Source organism: Sceloporus occidentalis, unplaced genomic scaffold, assembly GCF_023333645.1.
Source record: "Sceloporus occidentalis isolate IW3139 unplaced genomic scaffold, rSceOcc1.0.p SCAF_6, whole genome shotgun sequence".
NCBI lineage: Eukaryota > Metazoa > Chordata > Lepidosauria > Squamata > Phrynosomatidae > Sceloporus > Sceloporus occidentalis.
The window spans coordinates 127,923,615-127,944,014 of NW_028316986.1; the positions used below are offsets into that span (position 1 = coordinate 127,923,615).

General features: G+C 39.5%; 1 protein-coding gene across 1 annotated transcript in view; it reads right to left on the reverse strand.

Moving 5' to 3' along the window:
* The window catches only part of COL19A1 (collagen type XIX alpha 1 chain), a 294,427-nt gene that overhangs the window by 42,745 nt on the left and 231,282 nt on the right, over positions 1 to 20,400 (reverse strand). The window contains exons 26-33 of the mRNA XM_089530985.1: positions 19,168 to 19,203; positions 19,013 to 19,066; positions 18,881 to 18,934; positions 17,013 to 17,054; positions 12,852 to 12,905; positions 11,220 to 11,273; positions 7,146 to 7,199; positions 3,476 to 3,529 (exon numbers count right to left, since the gene is read on the reverse strand). Of these exons, the coding sequence (XP_089387111.1) occupies positions 3,476 to 3,529; positions 7,146 to 7,199; positions 11,220 to 11,273; positions 12,852 to 12,905; positions 17,013 to 17,054; positions 18,881 to 18,934; positions 19,013 to 19,066; positions 19,168 to 19,203 (402 nt within the window). The remainder of the gene's footprint in view (positions 1 to 3,475; positions 3,530 to 7,145; positions 7,200 to 11,219; positions 11,274 to 12,851; positions 12,906 to 17,012; positions 17,055 to 18,880; positions 18,935 to 19,012; positions 19,067 to 19,167; positions 19,204 to 20,400) is intronic.

Below are 20,400 nucleotides of genomic sequence, written 5' to 3' on the forward strand. Positions count from 1 at the left end.
TAAGTTTTCCACAGTCATGGGGTGAAAAAACCAACATTTGTTTTCTTTCTTTTTCCCTGAGCTGTCTTGGAACATTGTTCATAGATCCTCTGGAACTAGTCTATTAAGGATGGTTAATCATACATTGTTTGAGCATTCCAACATCTTCATAAACAATAGTTGTTGACAACTGCAAAAAACTGGAAGACATCCCAGTTCTATTTTCACCATTTTGTAGATGTGGGTGATTATGAGGCTATGGTCCTTACCTAGGACCACCTAGCGAGTGACATTTGAACTGAGAATGTATTGATATAGAGCTCAGGCTTTATACCTATGCAACACCACAAACTGTCATGACAAACATGTCCAGCTTGTTTCCCAAAATGAGTTGTTTTGAACATAATGCAGTACTGTACAGGGTAAGTAACACTTATATTTTTAGTGTCTTCTGCATTTGTTATTGTGTGCCTTCAAGGCTTTTCTGCTCTATGGGAACCCTAAGGTGAACCTATCACAGGGTTTTCTTGGCAAGAGTTGTTCAGAAGTGTTTGCCCTTGCCTTCCTCTGAGGCTGAGACAGTGTGACTTGCCCAATATCATGCAGTGGGTTTCCATCCCTGAGCAGGGATTCAAACCCTGGTTTCCCAGTGTCCTAGCCCAAAGCTCAAAGCACTACACCACACTGGCTTTTCTGCATACTCTCCAACATTTCAGAGGTTAAAACAGGGACACTTGTGGTCAAATAACCTAAGAGTATGCCAAGACAGCAAGCATTATTAGTAGCAGAGGCTGCATCATTTCATAGGGAATTGCAATACTCCACCCCTTCTGCTCCTCTCTTCCTGCTGAGTTAACTGGATGTACACTACTTCTGTGCTTTGAAATCAGTTTGCAACATATAAAGTAAGCTGTGGACAAAGGGGAAAAGTAGGAGGAGGAGAGAGAAACTGTGACATTTTAAAAGCAACTGGAAAAGTGGGATGACAGAGGATTAATCAGGACTGTCCCAGTCAAATTGGCACATTTGGAGGGTATATTTTTGTACAAATATAATTTAAAGGGCAAATTCTCATACAAACCACAATGTCCAGTAACATTTTTCTGCAATGTACTGCAATGCTGAAAGAAAATGTTCTTCTTGCAAATGGATAAGCCCATGGACCCGAGGGTTCTAAATTACTCCCGTTCCTTTCCTTTCAGTTCTTCATCAACTTCAAGGGACAGGGTTCACAATGACATTGCTTAGTGTGTGCGTAAGGTACTATCAATGACTGCTTCACAGTGGAACACAGAATTTGGCTGACAGGTTATTACAAAGAGTAATAAAGCTGGGAAAAGCTGGGAATATCCTGTTGAAGATAACATCTTAATTTAAAAAAAAAAAAAAAGAATAGCCAACATCAGTTCATGCTGACAACATTGTCTTTTCAGTATACCAGACAAAAACAGATGGTTCATTACTTTCTGAAAAACAAGTTGTGCTGATCGTGATCTATATGGAATATAGAAAAGCTTGATGTGGCCAAGGATTTCTGTTGCCTTAGACTCTGAGTTCTCTGACTCAGGCAGGCTGAGAGAGCCTTGGGTGTGCTGTTGACATCAATATAGCATACCAATTTGAGGACCCACTTTCAGCTTTTGCAGCTCGTTGATCCAATGGTTCAAATGTTATAAAGTATTGTGTGAAATTTATATATAAAAGGTATACGCTTTTAGTAAGCAAGGTTGCTGAATAATATAGGTGTGGAAATGAAAGGTACTGCACTATTCAGACTTCCTTTGGGGAACAAACAAGAGACAGAAGACATATTTACTGGAGACACATATTCATGGCATGTGGCATAAAGCAAGGATGGAAGCATTAAGCCAAATGGAATCTAAGAAGGGCAGCAGCCAATTAAATTAATCTGAACTCAATAAATGTTTACCAAAGCCACTGGCATGTGGGACTAGAGAGGCATCTCTGCTGTAAGTCTTCTTGAACATAAAGTATGTGATGCCATTATTACATCCAAGAAGGGCATAATGGAGGCAACTGCACAAGATGACTGAAATTGTCTTAGAGAAGGTAAAACCTAGGGGTGACAGAGATGGGCCAAATAAAGTGGTTTCCATCCACTTTGAAGGCAAGGCATTTAGATGACACACGTCTCCAAACTGGATGGAAACCAGACTGCAGCTGTGCTTCAGAGCCAAATACCAAAGCAAAAAGAAGCCATGATAGTCTGACTCAAGGCGGAAAATGTGCCCCTTCAACCCTATGTGGCTTGAAGCAGGAGTAGTTCTGAAGCAGTAATCCATCCTAACTCTATCCTTAAAGCTGCATATGGGTGCAGGTGCGCATTTAAAAAGCACAGGGCCAGCATATCCAGTGTTTTACTGGGCACACCGCTATTCCTATGCCCTGTACCAGTGGAGAATGACAGGTGTGACTGTGTGGCCAATCAAAGAGGCAGCGGTGGTGGTGACACCAGTGGTGTCGCTTGATGCCGTGCTATGCAGTCAGGCTATATGCAGTCAGGCCACCTTGGGAGCAGCTGATGTGGACACCAGGGGTTCGACCCACTTCTGGATAATGCAGGTTCGAGTCGCTTTTTCCTGCCCATCTGTTCCAGATCTTAATGACTGTCATAATTGTCTAAGGAACCAGTGGTTTGAACATTGGATTACAATTCTGGAGAGCAGGGTTTGAATCCCCACCTAGGCATGGAACCCCACTGGGTGACCTTGAACACTGTCAGCCTCATAAGAAGGCAAAGGAAAAACTCCAAATCTTGCCAAAAAAAGCACATGATAGGGTCACCAGAAGTCAGAAATAATCCGAGGGCACACAACAACAAACATTACCATCTGCTCTGACTGGCAGCAGCTTTCTAGGTTTTCAGTCATGATGTGAATGACTATTGAATCTAGAGTCTTCTTCATTTGTAAGTATGGGCTTTGCTATTAAGTTATGGCACCTTCGCTGTTGCAGAAGAAAACAGTGAGACAGTCTTACACAAGCTATACCCCTCAAACTAAAAAGGACCTACTTATCACTTATTGTTGTCTGTTAGGTTAGTTAACTCTCATATTTTTGCTGTTCCAAGCAAACAGCAAAAATGGGAGGTTTATCAAAACCATAGTAGTTCCATACATGGCTGGTGGTCTGCACTTCAATTCATGAGCCTACAGACCTACAGAAAGAAATAATGGATCTCAGCAATTACTATAAATTCTCAATTTACACAGTCAAATCAGTACCTTGTGAAAATAATCTGTGCTTTTTCCAGATGATATGAAAATAAAGTTCATACTTATGTATGGTATGATTAATTTAACTCTTCCGATTTGAAGCCTTGCCATTTCCAAAATGTTATAATTTGATCTAAACAAAATTAAAGACTTCACGGATCCCACACCTCCCTTTAACTATCAATGAAACAAAGGTAGCCCATTAAACTAAAAAAAATGCTTTTAGATGTTAAACAATGCCATATAATAGACTAACATACCTTTTCACCTTTTGTTCCATGTGATCCTGGATGTCCAGGCCTCCCTAATGCTCCCTAAGAAAAAGTTAAAATATTGTATAATTCAGATTTTGAAAACTTTGCTTTTTGACTATTGTTTGACCAAATTCAGTTGTTTTCCTAATACAGGCTGAATGCCCCTTATCCATAATTCCAAAATCCAAAATACTCCAAAACCAAAATCCTTTTTCATGGGTGGCTTAGAGAGTGACACCTTTGTTTTCTGATAGTTCAGTATATACAAACTTTGCTTCATGCACAACATTATTTAAAAGTATTGTTTAAAATTACCTTCAGGCTATGTTTATAAGGTGTATATGAAACGTACATGAATTTCATGTTTAGACTTGGGTCCTAGCACCAAGATATATTGTTATGTATGTATTTGGACATACAGATATTCCAAAGTAGTAATTAAAAATCCAAAATGGGCTCATGTATTTTGGATAATGGAGACTCAATCTGTACTTATCAGCTGATTGATTAAAAATTATACTATGGCACATGTATCACACAGATTAGAGTACAGTCAGAAATTAGATTGCAGATTGGATTACAGTTAAACACACAAAATCAAAGCAAAATTGACATTAGCAATAAAGCATAATCAGAGGTAAACAAAGACAAAGCCTACATTCTTCAAATGAAACTTTATCAAGGCAGATAGGCAGATCTCCGCCAAAATAAAAACATCATCAATTGGCAAAGTGTTCCACAGTAATGGTAAAATCACTGAAAAGGCCTTATCTCCCACCCAACAGTGTCTCCATCACAATGAGCCAGAGACAAGATCAAGCTTCTCCATTTGATCTTGTGAGTGAGCAGGCTAGCATTGCAAAAATTATCCCCCTTATATCTAGACTAAATCACTTAGCTACACTTAAGGTAATCATCAACAGTTTACATTAGGCCTGAAAACAAATTGTCCAGAAGAGCGGGTGCTACAGGATAGGTATAATATGATCCCAGGGACAAACACCCACCAACATCCTTGCTACCACATTCTGGACAAGCTAAAGTTTCCTTCCAAAGTAGCCCCCTGCAGAGAGCATTGCAACAATCCAGTCTAGATCTAACTAAAGCATGTGTTACCCATATACTTCTGAGATAACTGCTACATTCTACCCATATGCCTATAATGTGCAAAACATTTTAAAAATATAGTGGGTGATACTTACATGTATATTTCTGTCCTCTACCATACCCCAAATATCTGTACCAACTTGAAATCAAAACCTTCTGATATTACTGTGGCTGTTCAAATGTCAAATGCTGTGTTCAAATGTTGTACATTTGACATTGTTACATTAAGAATACCACGGATGTATCAAATGCAGCAAGAGTACAACGATCCTTCCTCAATTATAGCCCCTTATTCACACATCCTGCCTGGCCTGGCATGAGGATTTAGGGACCACTTGCTCAACATGGCTGTTTGTAGCTTTACCTGATTCTGCCTCTGAGAACCACATCTCAGGAAATTCCTGAAGGCATGTGACTCTCATATGAAGTACTTTTAAGGAATCCAGTGGCAAAAAGGGGGCAAGAAATTCATCTTCTTTAAGTGTGCATTTGTTGCCTTATATAGGAAAGTAATAACAACTACACTAGGAGGCCAAGTTGCAGGGCCCTCTGGTTGCTAAGCACTGCTGTTCAACAACCCCTGAAGGGCCATGTGATTCTCACCCTTGAAATACACTACAGGAGGGACAGAGGCACTGTTACCCTACACTTCCCACTTTCCATGAAGTCTGTATTACCCATGATCCACCAACTCCAAGTGTATTCATTATATAGGACACTGTCTGCCACAATCTGCTAGGAACTAAAACAATGCAACTTTTTTTTTTTTTGCAGTCACTGATAAAATGCAAAGATGGGAGGTAGAGTGACCCCTTGGTGATCCATAATATAAGACTGGTAGGGTGCAGTTGGCCTAATGATTATGAGCACTTCAGACATGATCTAGTCTGGGTCATGGGCCTATGGGATACATGCAGCCACTGAAGCCCATTTTTGTGGCCCCTGATTTTTGTCCCCAAATCATGCAGAATCCCCACCCCACCCCCCACAAACAATCAGAACTGCATTGTTCCCAAAGGCCTCAATTTTTTCTGTAGTTTTTCTGCCCGCTGCGGCCCCTGGAGCCCTGCCGGAGGGCTCCGGCAACCGCAGCGGGCCTCCTACATGCCTGCCGCCATTTTTTCTTCAAAAATGGCGGCAAAGTCTCACGCAACCTTTCCTATCCTGCCCCGCGACGGGAAAGGTCACACGAGACTTCGGCTGCCATTTTTAAAGAAAAACGGCACCCGGAACGGCGTGGAAGCGGGGGCGGCAATCAGCGGTAGGACTGGGCTGGGGCCGGTCCAAAGGCCTTGCCGGGTCGGATTCGGCCTGCGGGCCGGGGGTTGCCGACCCGATATAGATTGACAGACACAAGGCAAAGCATGTTTGGTCACTCAACCAAGAGAGAGAGAGGGAGCAACCATGTCTCTTTCAGCTTTTTAACCAAAAAGAATTCTCACTCCACTGCATTAATGAATATTCTGTTAGTTTTTATGAATTTGCCAACTATACACTCACATGATCAGCTCAAATAGGAAATATCTTGGACATAAAGAGACCTAAAGAAATGCTAGCATAATTTGATTGTCACCCTGCAGGCAGTCATGCTTAAGGGAAGATTTTGGAAAATCCCATTCTCTGAGCGTTTGTGTCCTTGTGGCTCAGTGGAAGTCAAATCAGTGACCACGTTCTTCTCTACTGCCTTTTACAATGCAACATTAAGAAACCTTTAATGAATCAGCCTTAATCAAAGTGCCAGGAAGTTTGGATTCTTTTTATTGTTCCTGCCTTCTCTTAGATAAAAATGCATCAGTTCTGTCAGGGTTGCAAAATTTTGTATCACTGAATGTACAAGCTTCATACAAGCCAGAACCCTCTCATAGCTGGAAGTATAATTTGTTTTATTTTTTATCTTGTCTATTCATTTTAATTAGTGTGTCATATGCACTCTCCTTTATAGAGCTGGTCATAAGTCATAATATCGACTGAAGAAATCTTATAGCACCTTTGAGACTAACTGAGATGCATCTAATTTAGTGGATCAGAATCTATAAAAACCTATCCTAGAAATTTCTTTTTCACAGTTGGTATTAAAGGTGTCAGATTATTCCTTTATATCTCTTCATGGCTGCAAAAGGCTAACACAGTCATGACTTGAAATACTATATTGGAAATAGCTCTTTACAGCCATTATTTCTTCCCTAATCTCTGCTTCTTCAGATTTCAACAATCTTAGCATGTTTCTTTAAGTGTTTGTTCAAAACTCAAGGGAAAGTCCTGGGTGGAGAGTATTCCACCAAACACTGCTGCGGGGCAATTGCCACTAATCTCACCAGGATTCATATACAAGTGAACCTTATTTTTTAAAGAAAGATAGATGTAAAGCAGGGGTGAGATCACGAAGCCCTCCAGAGGTTCATGAATTGCAAGTCTCATCATTCCTCATTGTTGGCTATGGTAGCCAGGGCTTCTGCGAGTGAAAAGTCCAACAACATTTGGAGGACCACATATTTCTTATGTCTGATCTTCTATATGCAATATTCTGTGTTAACTGAGTTCACAGATAAGGATATAATCACATACTTACAGAAGGTCCTGCAGGTCCTGCTATACCAGGAAGACCTGGAATACCTTGAAGACCCTGAAATGAATAAAATATGGATAAAATCAACATTATATATGCACACACAATACAGAAAGAGAGAAAACATGCAATCCAATAACATGTGCCAACTAGAGCAGATAAACAGAATCAATGGAATTTAAACAAATTGTTATATACCATAATGTTGGCTTCAACTAATAGCAACCCTATGAATGAGAGACCTCTAAGAAACCTTTTTATTAACAGTCTAATATAAGTCTGGTTTACTATTCAGCAGTTGGGTCTATTCTAGGTGAGATTAGCTATTGGATTTAGGCCTTTTTTTAAAAAAGGTCTTATAATTCTTTCTATATGAATGCATACTTTAATTTCTTGGATTTATTCAATTCACTAAATAGAACACTATATCTACGCAGTAAGAACTTCCTTTTGAGTAAGAAACATCAGTTAATGTCACCATAACAGTTCCTCTTCCATTTCTCCCTTGGTTGTGCTGTTATGCTGCATGTTAAGATGCCCATGTAAGGACCTGGACTTCATCACTGATAGTAAAGGTGGCAAATTTCAGTAGCAGCACTGAGTATTCTTAAAGTATGTTTTCTTTTAAAAATTTCTGACAATTCTTATATGGTTAATTTTTATGTAAGGTTTATAAGTGTTTTGATATAATATGCTACATTGTAACTGCAATATTCTCTTTGTTATTATGATGACCATTTAGGTCTTTAAACAAATAAACGTAGATTAATTTTTATTATATTTCAATACACTAATTACCCCTTTCTATTTATCATCAGCTTTTTCTGGCGGATCATTAATATATCTCTCTGCTTGTATCTAACTACAACACTACTTTGAATCTATTTGCGCACTTTCTTTAAGATGTATTAAAAAGAAAAAAGTATAGATATTTAATAAAAGATGCAATGAAATAGCATTTGACTCAGTATATTTTTTTGTTCTGAAAATTCACTTGGCCATCTGTTCTTTTGCATGAATACATTTGTTATCATGGGTGAAAATAATTGCATATCCAGTGTCATAACAAAGAACAACAGCTAAACTGTTTAATATAATTAATTGTTTATCTCTTAAACAAAGAGAAATTACACGACAAGCTAATTGAACTGTCTTTCCTTTTCCCAGAGCACTATTGAATGTTAATAATTAATTAATTTGTTTTATTTATATACCGCTATTCCAAAGATCATAGCGGTGAACAGCAAGTAAGCTAATTAGCCCCCAACAGTCTGGGTACTCATTTTAGCGACCTCGGAAGGATGCAAGCCTGAGTCGAGCTTGGGCCCTTTTGCTGGTCTTGAACTCGCAACCTTGTGGTTTTGAGTGAATGGCTGCAGTACAGGCATTTACCCACTGCGCCACCAGGGCTCCATAGGAATATGTTATTCCTATGAGGTGAGTCTGTGGATCTCTAATAGAGAATATTAAGCATCGTCATAAGATAACAATTCTCAGGAGTCTCTGGAGAAAACTACAATGGTCAAACTGCCACAAAAGCAAAATATATTGCTATTATGCCCTATGTCTGGATCAAGATACTCTGCAAATGAATGTTATTGCAGGATGCTTTGGGTTTTGCCTGTCTCTGCTCCAGTGCATTTTTAGTCTAGACATGAGATTCTAGTGCTTTGTGGGATGTATAAGGGGCCTAAGTATCCTAAAGGTACCAGATCCTGTCTGATCTTGGAGGCTAAGCAGGGCCAGCTCTGGTACTTTGATGGAAGACCACCAATGAATATCAAGTGCTGTAGGCTATATTTCAGAGGAAGGAACTGGCAAAACCACCTCTGGGTATTCTTTGCCTAAGAAAAAGGTCAACAGGCAATTTGAAGGCACATACATACACACACACACACACACACACACACTGTCTACCACTGCTATGGTACAGTAGACCTTTGTTATCCGCTGGGTTTTTGGTTCCAGGAACCGCCATGAACAATAAAATCTGTGTATGCTCAAGTCCCATTACATGCAATGGCATAGCAAAATGGAGTCCCTTATATAAAATGGGAAAATCAAGGTTTGCTACTTGAAATTTTTACTTTTTTGAATATTTTTAAGCCATGGATGCTTGAATCCATGAATAAAAAATCAGTGTATAAAGAGAGCCAACTGTATTTTCATGGATCTTTGTGTTTGGGCTATATTGTTTGTGCATACATTGCACATGGGCTGTTCGTGTGCATCTGCCTGTATTAAGTTTGTAATTCACAGATTTTTGGCACAGGACACCATTCTCCTCTAGCCTAAAAGTGTGGTGTAACTAGCATTTATTCTAATATAAAGAAAAATATATTTGCTTGATGAATGTTGGTAATGGTACAGCTCTTGTACTACCTTAGAATAAGACTTCAAATACAACAAAGAGCTATGGAAAATGGAAAGGAAGTAAGGCAAGGAGACATTTAGAAACTGTCTATCGAAAACACTACCTTTTAGGATAATTTCTCTCTTGGAAAAAAAAAGATCTCTGATAGGTTTTTTCCAAAGTCCAATGAAACCAGAGCCGTCATGATGCTGGCATGAGATTCAGCCTTCCCCTCTCTATTGCTCTTAAACTTCCTTTCAAACCCACTAATGAAATCACCATCTGAAGTGTACTGTCCTGGAAGTAACATTAATTTATCCACTTATGGTGCCACTAACCTAGAGCTACTGCTAAAATGTAAAAGCCTCTGAGAAGTGCTGGATTGCCTCAGGAGCGGAGTGTGCCTCTTGCTTAGTAACTAAATGAGCCAGTGTGGCACCCTACTGAACCAATAAAAAGTTTTTGCCCAGAATGAACTTACTCTGGAGTCTTTTAAAAGACTAAGTGCCAATTATAAACTGGCCTTTTTATTAGTGCTTGCGCTGTTGCCTCTCGGTTCTCAGCAGAGAGGTATTGTTAAGAGTTGTTTGAAGTCCGCTTTCTAGAATCTCTGCTGCTGCAGCTACATTTACCGCTATACAAAAAGGGCTCCACAAGCCTGCATGGCAAAGCAGTTCTCCTTTCTGCTACTTGACCCATTTGGCCTTGAAATATAGTGGCATTGGCTAGTTTGACTTCAAAATATAAAATAGTACCAAAGTCTTGTTTATACATGCACCATACAATATAATATATATCTCCAGTGATCCAGCCATTTTACTTTGGACATAATGGTCTTGTGCTCCCCTCCCACATTTTAGAGGATAATGTGCACTATTTCATTTACTTCAATCTGTGGGATGCCAGCCCTACTTTCTTTGATAGTCATCATCCTCATTCTGTAGATTCAGTCCCCGAAAATGTGTCCCCAAGGCTAAAACTGCACTGCAGAAATAATGCAGTTTGATACTGCTTTAACTGCCATTTAACTGCCATGGTTCCATCCTGGAATTTGCAGTTTTTTGTGGCACCAGAGCTCTCTGACAGAGAAGGCTAAATATCTCACAAAACCACAAATCCTAGAATTTCATAGTACTAAGCGATGGCAGTTAAAGTAGTGCCAAACTGCATTTCAGCACTCAGATTCAGCTCAAGTCTTCTCCTGATGGCACCATTGTATTTCTCAAATCCAAATGTACCCAGCTCTCTAGCTGCTCATCAATAAAACTAGTTCTCATGCACTCAGCTAGCATCACAATAATTCACACTATGTTTCACTTTCAGCACTCAAAGCATGAGTGGAAAAGTAAGGGAGGCTTTAAATGAAAACCACAGCATCTACAAACATGTTTATTGGTATTGTTTTAAACTGATTAAATTGATTGTACTTTCTGGCTACCCTGGGATCACATGATACAGGGAGGATATAATATTTAATAGCAATCAATAATAATAATAATAATAATAATAATAATAATAATAATAATATTTAGCAAATCTGTCACTAGTCTTATTAAAACTATTGCATCTATAGTTTTTATTAAGCCAAAGAGACAATGAGAGATATTTTGCTGACAAGTGAGCTTGGGCTCAGATTGGGAAATGAAGACAACTAATTCCTCATGTAGTAATTTATGTTTTAATAAATAGAAAACAGTTCATAATACAACAGAAGTTGTTTTTACCTCATCACCTTTCTCTCCAGGAAGTCCAGGAAATCCACGTTCACCTTTATTACCCTTGGCGAAAGGAAGAAGATCTAGATGTCATTATGTTGTCTATATTGCACAACTACTTTATGAGACTAATCATTTGGAAGGTACACAATGCTAAAGCAGTGGTTTCCCAACTTGAATCCCCAGATGTTGTTTGACTTCAACTCTCAGAAGTGCCAGCCAGTTCAGCCAGTGGCCAGGGATTCTGAGAACTGTAGTCCAACACAAGTTTGGCAATGACCATGCAAAAGGAAGAAGGCAGGGGATATTTTGCATATTCTGATCCTTAGCTAATTATGTCAAGTAATGACATGAGTTCATTTGAACACATAGGAGATTTTCACATTGGGACAGGATAGGGACAGGATTGCACCCCGTCCTTAACCCATCTGTGACTGCGATGACGCAAAGGCTTTCAAATTGTAGTGCTGATCCTGCCATTAACCTGTCATTAAAGTGGCATGCATTAATGCGAACTTCTGTTATTGCAAAATAATGGCCAATATCGCTTTAATAACAAGTTAATGGCAGGATAATAACGAGATCTGCACAACTTCATCTGAAAGCCTTTCTCACAGTCACCATCATTTGCGCTTCCCGGACGGGATAAGCGTGAATCCCGGTCGAAAGCCCTTCCCACAATTGCACAAGAAGGACGGGAACATGACAGGACTGGGATGGGACTTCCCATGTCTGATAATCCCCTTAGTTGACTACATAAAGCTGTGATCTTGTACACACCTAAATAGGAGTACATCTCATTGAATGCAACTGAATTTACTTCTGAGAAGATATCTATAGCATTATCCTGTTGTTCTGAGTGACAGAACTACAAAAGTCAAAATATTTGCATGCATATGTAAACCAGCCCTTAGAAGAACTTGAAACAAAACCACTATTTTGCTGCCAGTTTTTTTGACATGAAAAAGAATGTTTATTTAAAACATTATTATTCCTGTTATTTTTATAGCTACAGAAGAACAATGGAATTCAGAAAAGTCTGAAGGGTTATACTGTGTGGATCATGAACATGCTAATGAGAAAGCAATTAAGACTAAGATAATTCAGGAGAGTAGAGGAGCTGCAGCACTGCATTCCTGTAGTGCCACTGAGACAGTGGTTTTCTGAAGGCAAAATTAAAAGGATGCTTCCACCCAGCTGTTAATTTAGGGCAATATTATTCAGCAAAGCTCACCCTCATGGCAAAACATTTTGTGTAGCGTTTGCCAGAAGAAGAAGAAGTTCTTTTTTGTTAAGCCCCTCTACAACTGTCATTTTAATTAGAAGTATTCTTCATTTGGTTTCTGCACTATTAATCACTTTCTGTTCAGTGTGGCACAGTAATTTTTAATTGCTCAATAATTATCCGTTTGCTAGCTAGTACCTATTTCCTGTTTATTTGTTGGCAGAACTTTAGTTGTTGATATCGAGGCCAAGAGCAGACTGAAGAAGTGATCATTTTTTTTAAAAAAAAAAATAACAATTGTGGTACTGCAAGGTGGTACTGTAAGAAAAGACACATAACAAAACTGTAATTTAAAAGATCAGAGAGAAACCTTCCAAATCAAGAAGCTTCACAGTGTTCTCACTTCAGGAACTCACCTTGGGTCCTTCTCTACCTGGGATTCCTGGTGGACCTCTTGGACCAGCATCGCCCTAATAATGACAAACAAATGTTTTTTTTAAAAAATTATAAAGCAGTAATGAGGTATGTGTCACTTGTTACCACATATGGATTTTATTAAATTTTGGAGTGTGTGTGGCGTTCCTTCATGACCCTAAACTGACCTCCTAGGGGCACCACCATTTCTCCAAAGCAGAGATGTCGTGTAGGCAGCTTGCTAAGGAGAGGGCAGGAGCCCTAGATAAAAGGACTGGAAAATCCCCACAGGAAGTTTGGGAGTTGCTAGACAAGAAAAACCATCACCTCCAAAACCAGCACAATACAGGCTGTTTGTTTGTTTTCAGATCACACTTAATGGCCCCGTGATCAAATCACTGGCCATCTATTCATCTGTTTGCCTTCCTTGATTGTGTTCAGATCCAAGTGCATTGGCTTACTCTATTCTTCACCTTGGTTTAACAAAAGCCCAGGTCTTCATACCCTTTGTCTTGGCTGAAGTTAAGCCATCAAGTTCATAGCCAAAGGCTACAAATTGTATATATAAGACTCAGTCTAAGCATATACCAGTGTGCTACATTCAGAATACAGCCTGGCTTCATGTCAGACCGAACTCTGATTTTAACTCCCTTGGCCATTTCCCCCATATTTCGGCAGCCGTGTCATCTCATCATCTATATCCACATATGGTTCCTGGAGAAGTCTTCAGAAGTGAGTATCTCCAGTAGATTTGCCTCTCTCAACTCTCTCCCTCTCTCCCTCCTTTACTTTCATTGAGAATTGCGTGTGTGCGTGAGTGTGTGTGCCCCCTTTTGCTGTGTGTTTGTTTTTCCCTTTTTAATAAATATTTGGACCTAATTGGAGGAGTCTGTCTCAGCGTCATCTCTCAAGGGATTCTTGTGGACCTCTCGTAGACATCTTGGGACCCGATCTCGGAAGGGTGTTGTTAGGACCCTACCTCTCAGCAACTGAACTAAATTCAGAAATTCCCCTAATTAGATCCTTCCTAACACACTGCACAATTGTGATAGGAATCCATCATATATTTCTGGCATCACAGCCATTCCTGGCAAAGAAACCTGTTATTCCCTTTTTGGCTCAGGTCCAAGATATTTGAAGGACTGTACAGTGGGTCCTTGTTATCCACTGGAGTTTGGTTTCAGGACTCCCAGTGGATAACAAAATCTATGGATGCATGAGTCCTATTAAATATAATGGCACAGCAAAATGGTGTCCCTTATATAAAATGGAAAATCAAGGTTTGCTATTTTGAATTTATACTTTTTTGGAATATTTTCAAGCCGTGGATGCTTGAATCCATGGATAAAAAATTTGTGGAGGGCCAGCTGTATCTCCCTGTAAATGAGTCTGCCCAAGCACTAAGATCTTCAGGGGAGATCCTTTTCTCATGGCTTGTCTACACTTGTCAGAATACTCTAGGCTGCTTGCAAAGTATTCTGGTCCCCACATTTCCCCCAAATTTGCCTCCTTTACCTGCTGAAGATGACAGGTGGCTGTGGTCCGCATGAGCCTGCCAGTATCACCACTGCAGGCGTGAATCACTCTGAGGTCACAAAAAGGCACCAGCCTTGTTCTGACCTCAGAGCATCTTTTGTCTGCAGAGCAACATGGCAGGGACATTACCAGCAGCTTTCTGTGTCACCAGGTTTTGATCCAGGTTTTCTGGGAAAACCAGAGCAAAAGGGAAGTTTTTAAAATGCGGGTTGAAAGGTGGAAGCCAGAAATTCGGTCTGCCCATTGTGTAAACAGCCTGAACCCAATTCAGGGTTGAGGGGCTGCAAGGTGTAAACACCAAGTGGCCAGCCCAGAGGGAATTCGGATGTGGACAAACTTTCCATCCCACTTCTTTCCCAGGCATGTTTGGTGGATACACGGGAGACCACCTTCTTGCTGGCTACCCCCAGATTTTGGAAATCCCTCCCTCATGAGGTTAGGCTGGTTCCCCCTTCCCCACTGCCATTCCCTTCTCCTTTTGTGTCTTGTCTTTTTTTAGATTGTAAGCCTGAGGGCAGGGAAATATCTTATTAACAAATTGTAAGGCATTCTGATAGCCTTGGCTGAAGATCAGGGTATAAATAAATAAGTGGCAGTAGTAGTAGTTACATCCTTGTTCTCCTTCTGTTGACAAATGAAAACTTCTATTCAAGCAAGTTTGCAGGAATTGACTGCAATGTTGTTTTATTGGTTTTTTTCAGTGTCTTGTAATGAATTTTTCGTGGTTTTGATTTTATAGATTCAAAATTTCTTTTTAAAAGATTTTTGAATATTTTTACTTTTGTTTTTTTCATTTTTTTACTCTGTTCTGGTTTTAATATTCTATAAGGTGCCTTGTTCCCAATATTGGGGTAAAGGTGAGATATAAATGAATTAATCAACATCATAATCATCGTCATCTCTCTGGAGCCTCTATGTGAATTTGGCACAAACATTCTATTAAAAATATAGAAAGGGTAATTAGCATACCAAGAAGAATTAGATAAAACAAACTCACACTTTGAATATTTAAATATGAGAGTACGAATGTTTTTGTTATAGTGGAGAATTCACAATCAGTGTGGGTAAGTGTGTAAGTGAATTCACACATTCCATCAAGAAAGCACTAACATTGCAACTGGATTTATTACAAGTGAACTTTTCTTCCAGTTAATAGATATTGTTCACACAGAAAATGAAACAACATGTAAGAGAATGAGCACTGCCAACATCATGAATTATTTGAAAAATTTCAGTCATGTAACTCCAGCTAAAAAGCTCAGTTAGGTGTAATCATCCAATGTAAGCCAATAGGTAAATAAGTAATTTGTTTAAATTCAAGCTCATTTAATCAAGTTACAGGTTAAGATTTTTAATGAAATTTTAACACTGCAAATCAGCTGACAGTAAGAGAGTGGGATTTTTAGAGCTGGAATACAGAATACAGAGATAGTTTAGTGGCAGATCTTGTTATACCAGGCTCAAACTGCTCCTTCCTCAATATGAGGTGTGTATTATTACCTTGAATGAAAACCAGTGTTGTGTAGTGGTTTGAGTGTTGGACATGACTCTGGAGAACTGGGTTTGAATCTCCAGACAGCCACTGAAACCCATTGGGTGACATTGGACAAACCACACTGTTTCACCATCAGAGGAAGGCAAAGGCAAACTCTCTCTGAACAAATCTTGCCAAGAATATCCTGTGATAAGTTCACCTATGATTACCATAAGTCAGAAATGACTTGAAGACACAAACAACAACAACAACCTCTTGACCCACAGGCTAACAAATTGTACACACAGGAAACCACCACCTATAATTCCCCCCCCCCCCCCCCGACATTTCTATCACTGCTGTAGAGGTGAACTGGATTTTAAAGGGAAAAGCAGTTTGTCTTGTCAACACTAGAACACTTTGAAATACAGATGGGAGAAGAGAAAGAATGCGAGCCTTCTGCTGCCACTTCTGTTACCACTACCATTGTTGTGGAAAATGACTTTCTGAATAGGGCAGCTTTCCTTAATATGCATGGATACTCTCCACATGATTCAGAACACCAATTTCCCCATGTTTTGAAGCATCCAGATAGCTTCCACATGGAAAGGAAGTTCTCATCTTCAAAGGGTTGCTCTCTACAGAAGGAGATTGATGGAGACATGGCTGAATGCATGGGGCTAGCACACTCCCCCTCCTTGTGTGTTTATAACACCAGAATAGATTTATTTTGGGCTCCTTTGGTGGAAAATGTCTGACAAATGACAAAGTACTATCTTGATTGAACTAAGCAAGCATGAATGATAAAGTAAATCCATAGTATTGTGCTCACTCAAGTGGGGCTTGCAGTACATCTGTGTGGGAGCTATCCTGTAGTTCTGATTTTTTACATCAAGTGATAAGCTTGAAGTACAGACCAGACCCATTAAAATTAGCCTAAGTGCAGAATCTACAGATATTGCAAATTTCATGGGCACTAATAATTTTTCCATGTACAGGTTAGGGACAGAAAAGCAAAATTTGTCAAAACACCAGCAATGTGTATACTGTCAGATGAAGTACTGCATCCAATCCACCAAACAGTAGCCTATAACCAGAAGAAAATCCCTTTTATGACAAATGGAAGAACAGTGGCTGGAGAAAATGCCATTACCTTCAACAAAGTACCCATGTCACCAAGAAGAGGAAGAGCAACCTGTAATCAAACAAAAGAATATAACATGGTTAGAATGCTGGCTTGGTTGTACCTTGTGATCTGTTCTGGCTTTTGAGGAGACAACAAGGTAGGGAGAAAGAAAGTGTGTTTTAAAAATCAGGCTAGGTACTTTACTCACTTTTTGGGAAATGGGGAGGTAACAATTGCTATTACACCAGTAACTTGCTACCAGGGAGTGGGCCTTGTAACTAATTACTTTTAAAAATGCAACTTTTCAAGTTCTAATTTCATACAAAAATGTAAAGATATATGAAGACCTATATTGTGTTATCTGTTCCATCTACTCTATATTGCCTATCTGCTCCAATATACTGTTCATATAGTGGCCAAGTAGTCACATAAAAGTGAAGACCACAACCAGAATATGAGTACAACTGTACCTTCCCATGAAATTAATGGGGCTGCCATAGGTCAATGGAAGAGTTGAAGGCACATGCACACGCGCGCGCACGCACACACACACACACACACAGTTAGTCTGAAATTTAAAGGAGCTATTCAGGGTGCTAAGCTTTATCCTCCAAACCAGGTAAAGCACATTGAATAACTCCATTATCTGGAGTATAACCAGATCTGGAGTATAACCAGATCTGGAATATAACCAAAATCTGGAGTATAACCAAAAATGGCTTTAACACTCCAGTGACTTCAGAGTCACTCAGTTCACCTGGCCAGAAGAATAATTAATAGCAATCTCAGGTTCACCTCCAAGTATTGTATGAAATAACTCTGAGGTAGCTCATAGGATCAAGAATGCACCTGCACTATGCCTGGCAGAAAAAACACCAAGTGAAGGCTCAGCTGCACTGCCATCATTCACTTTTGAAACAAGGTCAGGAAGAAGACAGAACATCCTTCAACAGCATCTTATATATTTATTTGCTGACCATATTTAACATTAAAAAGAGGGAAATCCATAAGTTGAAAAGATGGTCTAAAGGCATACGTGCACACACACACACATACAAAACACTCCTCCCCAGACAAAAAACATGGGATGGTGTGCAGAACTTTAAATTCCACCCAAACTGCAAAAAATATTGAATTTCTTTATATATTATCAGCTGAAAATACTACAATAAGGTGTTCCAGGCCAGAACCTATTTCTGTGATGAAATGTGATATCTAGCACTGCATCTTCTAATACACTCGAGAGACCTCTAAAAGGGGAAGCTATAAAGGTACCTGCATTTTTATTTTTTTCTGTGTAGCAGCCCTTTAGGAGGATTATGGAGAGGTGACAGGTGCTGAACGCTTGGGTATGATAAGACAGGCCAACCCCATCATATCCTGCCCATGGATCCAGCCCATTCCCACCCCAGCAGTTACCTCGTCAAGCATGGCAATGAGTGGGTGTTCAGACGCCCAGTGCCATGCCATGGAGCCACCACCTCACCATCAAGTTTTTAGGAAACTCTGCTGCAAACAGCCAAGTTTTTTTTTAGATTGCGCTAAGGGCCGGTTGGGCTGGGGTTGGGCTAGATCTGCCAGAATGGCATGTGGTCTGCCCATGTGTCATCTAAACAGGACAACAGCAGACCAGCATTAAAATGGGGTTTGGGGCCAAAATGTACAGCCCCTTAGACTTTTTCAAGAGCAAGTAACTCATGTTATTGGGACTCTATCAGTACAAGTTTTTATGAAGACTTACTCTAGGAATCTATTTACAATCTTTCCTTCCTCCTCTCTCTGTTTTCTAATTTGACATATAAATGCAAACATCTAAATGCCTAGTGGTTCTTTGGTAAATTTGCAGCATTCAACCACAGTGCAACACACAGCAAAGCCTTGTTTTATATACATACTGGGTCACCTGGAGGTCCTGGGAGCCCTGGCTTTCCATCATGTCCTGGAATACCCTATACATAGATACAAAAAATTAATACTGTATTTCAAAACCTTGCTTCCACCATAATATCTGGCAAATTCATACTTACATCAAGACCTGGGGTTCCTGGGGTTCCTGGTAATCCAGGAGGTCCCCTTGGGCCCTGTGTCAGAAAAAAGTTGAGGTATTAGGCATCATGAAATAACAGTTTGATAATAAATACATGAAAAAGCATTTACCCAGATTTTTCATTATTTCTCTTACCGGGAATCCAGGTGCTCCAGGAGATCCCCTCAGACCCTACAAGAGAAGATGAGAAGGAGGTGGAGGGAGAGAAAGGAACATAGCTTTATGCACATATAACACTTATGTCAGCAGACAATTTGAAATGCAAGTCACATAAACTGAATCATAGTGTGGCAGAAGCAGGGACCTGTTTTATAATTTTGTTACAAGTCAAAAGCTCTGAAACTCTGCAAGTATACTTAGACAATATGAACTTACAATGAACTGATTTAAAGATACATTACACTGGAGTATAGATCAAATTATAGCTGAAGACAAAGGAGGTAAAGGCTTCTGTTTTGTTTTGTTTGTCTAGAGTAGGGTATATTTCAGACGAAGGAACTGGCAAAACCACCTCTGAGTATTCTTTGTCTAAGAAAACCCTATGAAATTCATAGGGTCACCATACATTGACAGGTGACTTGAAGGTATATACACACAAACACAAAATGAGCCTGTCAACCTTCATTCTGAAAGCCTAGAAAATTGCCACCCACACACAGCCATCATGATTTCACAATCTCATTTTACTAGTCCTAAATTGGATGGGGTCCCTGAAGAGGGGCTTAATATCATCCTTGAGACATTTCACATACTCCTCAAATTATTCTATTTGTTTCTTATGGAAATGGACCATTATTTTTAAAATTAATTTTTAATATAATTTTACACATACAAAACACAATATAATAGAGATAACAAACAAGTACCCACACATATAAATACTGTATCTACTTATGTTTACAATCCATTTCACATTCATTTCAATCCATTTATTTCTATTACTTTCTAGTTTAAAATGTTGTAATATTCTACAGTACTTTTAAATTTTAATTTTCAAACCATCTTCCATTCCTCATTCATTTACTTTCTTTTCTTCAGCTCTTAGATGTATTTCTCAGGCTATATAAGTAAACTATCCCAGCACTGAAAATAAATTTGTTTATCCTAAACTTCTCTATATATTGCATTCCCTGTAATCTCCATTTTGATAAATTTCAATGTAACTAGAGGCAAGAACAGACTGGCAAGAAGGGGCAGCTTGAAGCTGCCCATGCTGAATATAGATTGGGGCCACTGCAAACACATGCCATGGCTGCAATCCGCACTGAACCTGGCCCAAGTAGGAGCAGAAAAGATCCACTCCTATTTGGGCCAGGAAAGAGCTGGCTCTCCCGGCCCTGCCACAGCCCCACAGAGGATTCAAGATGC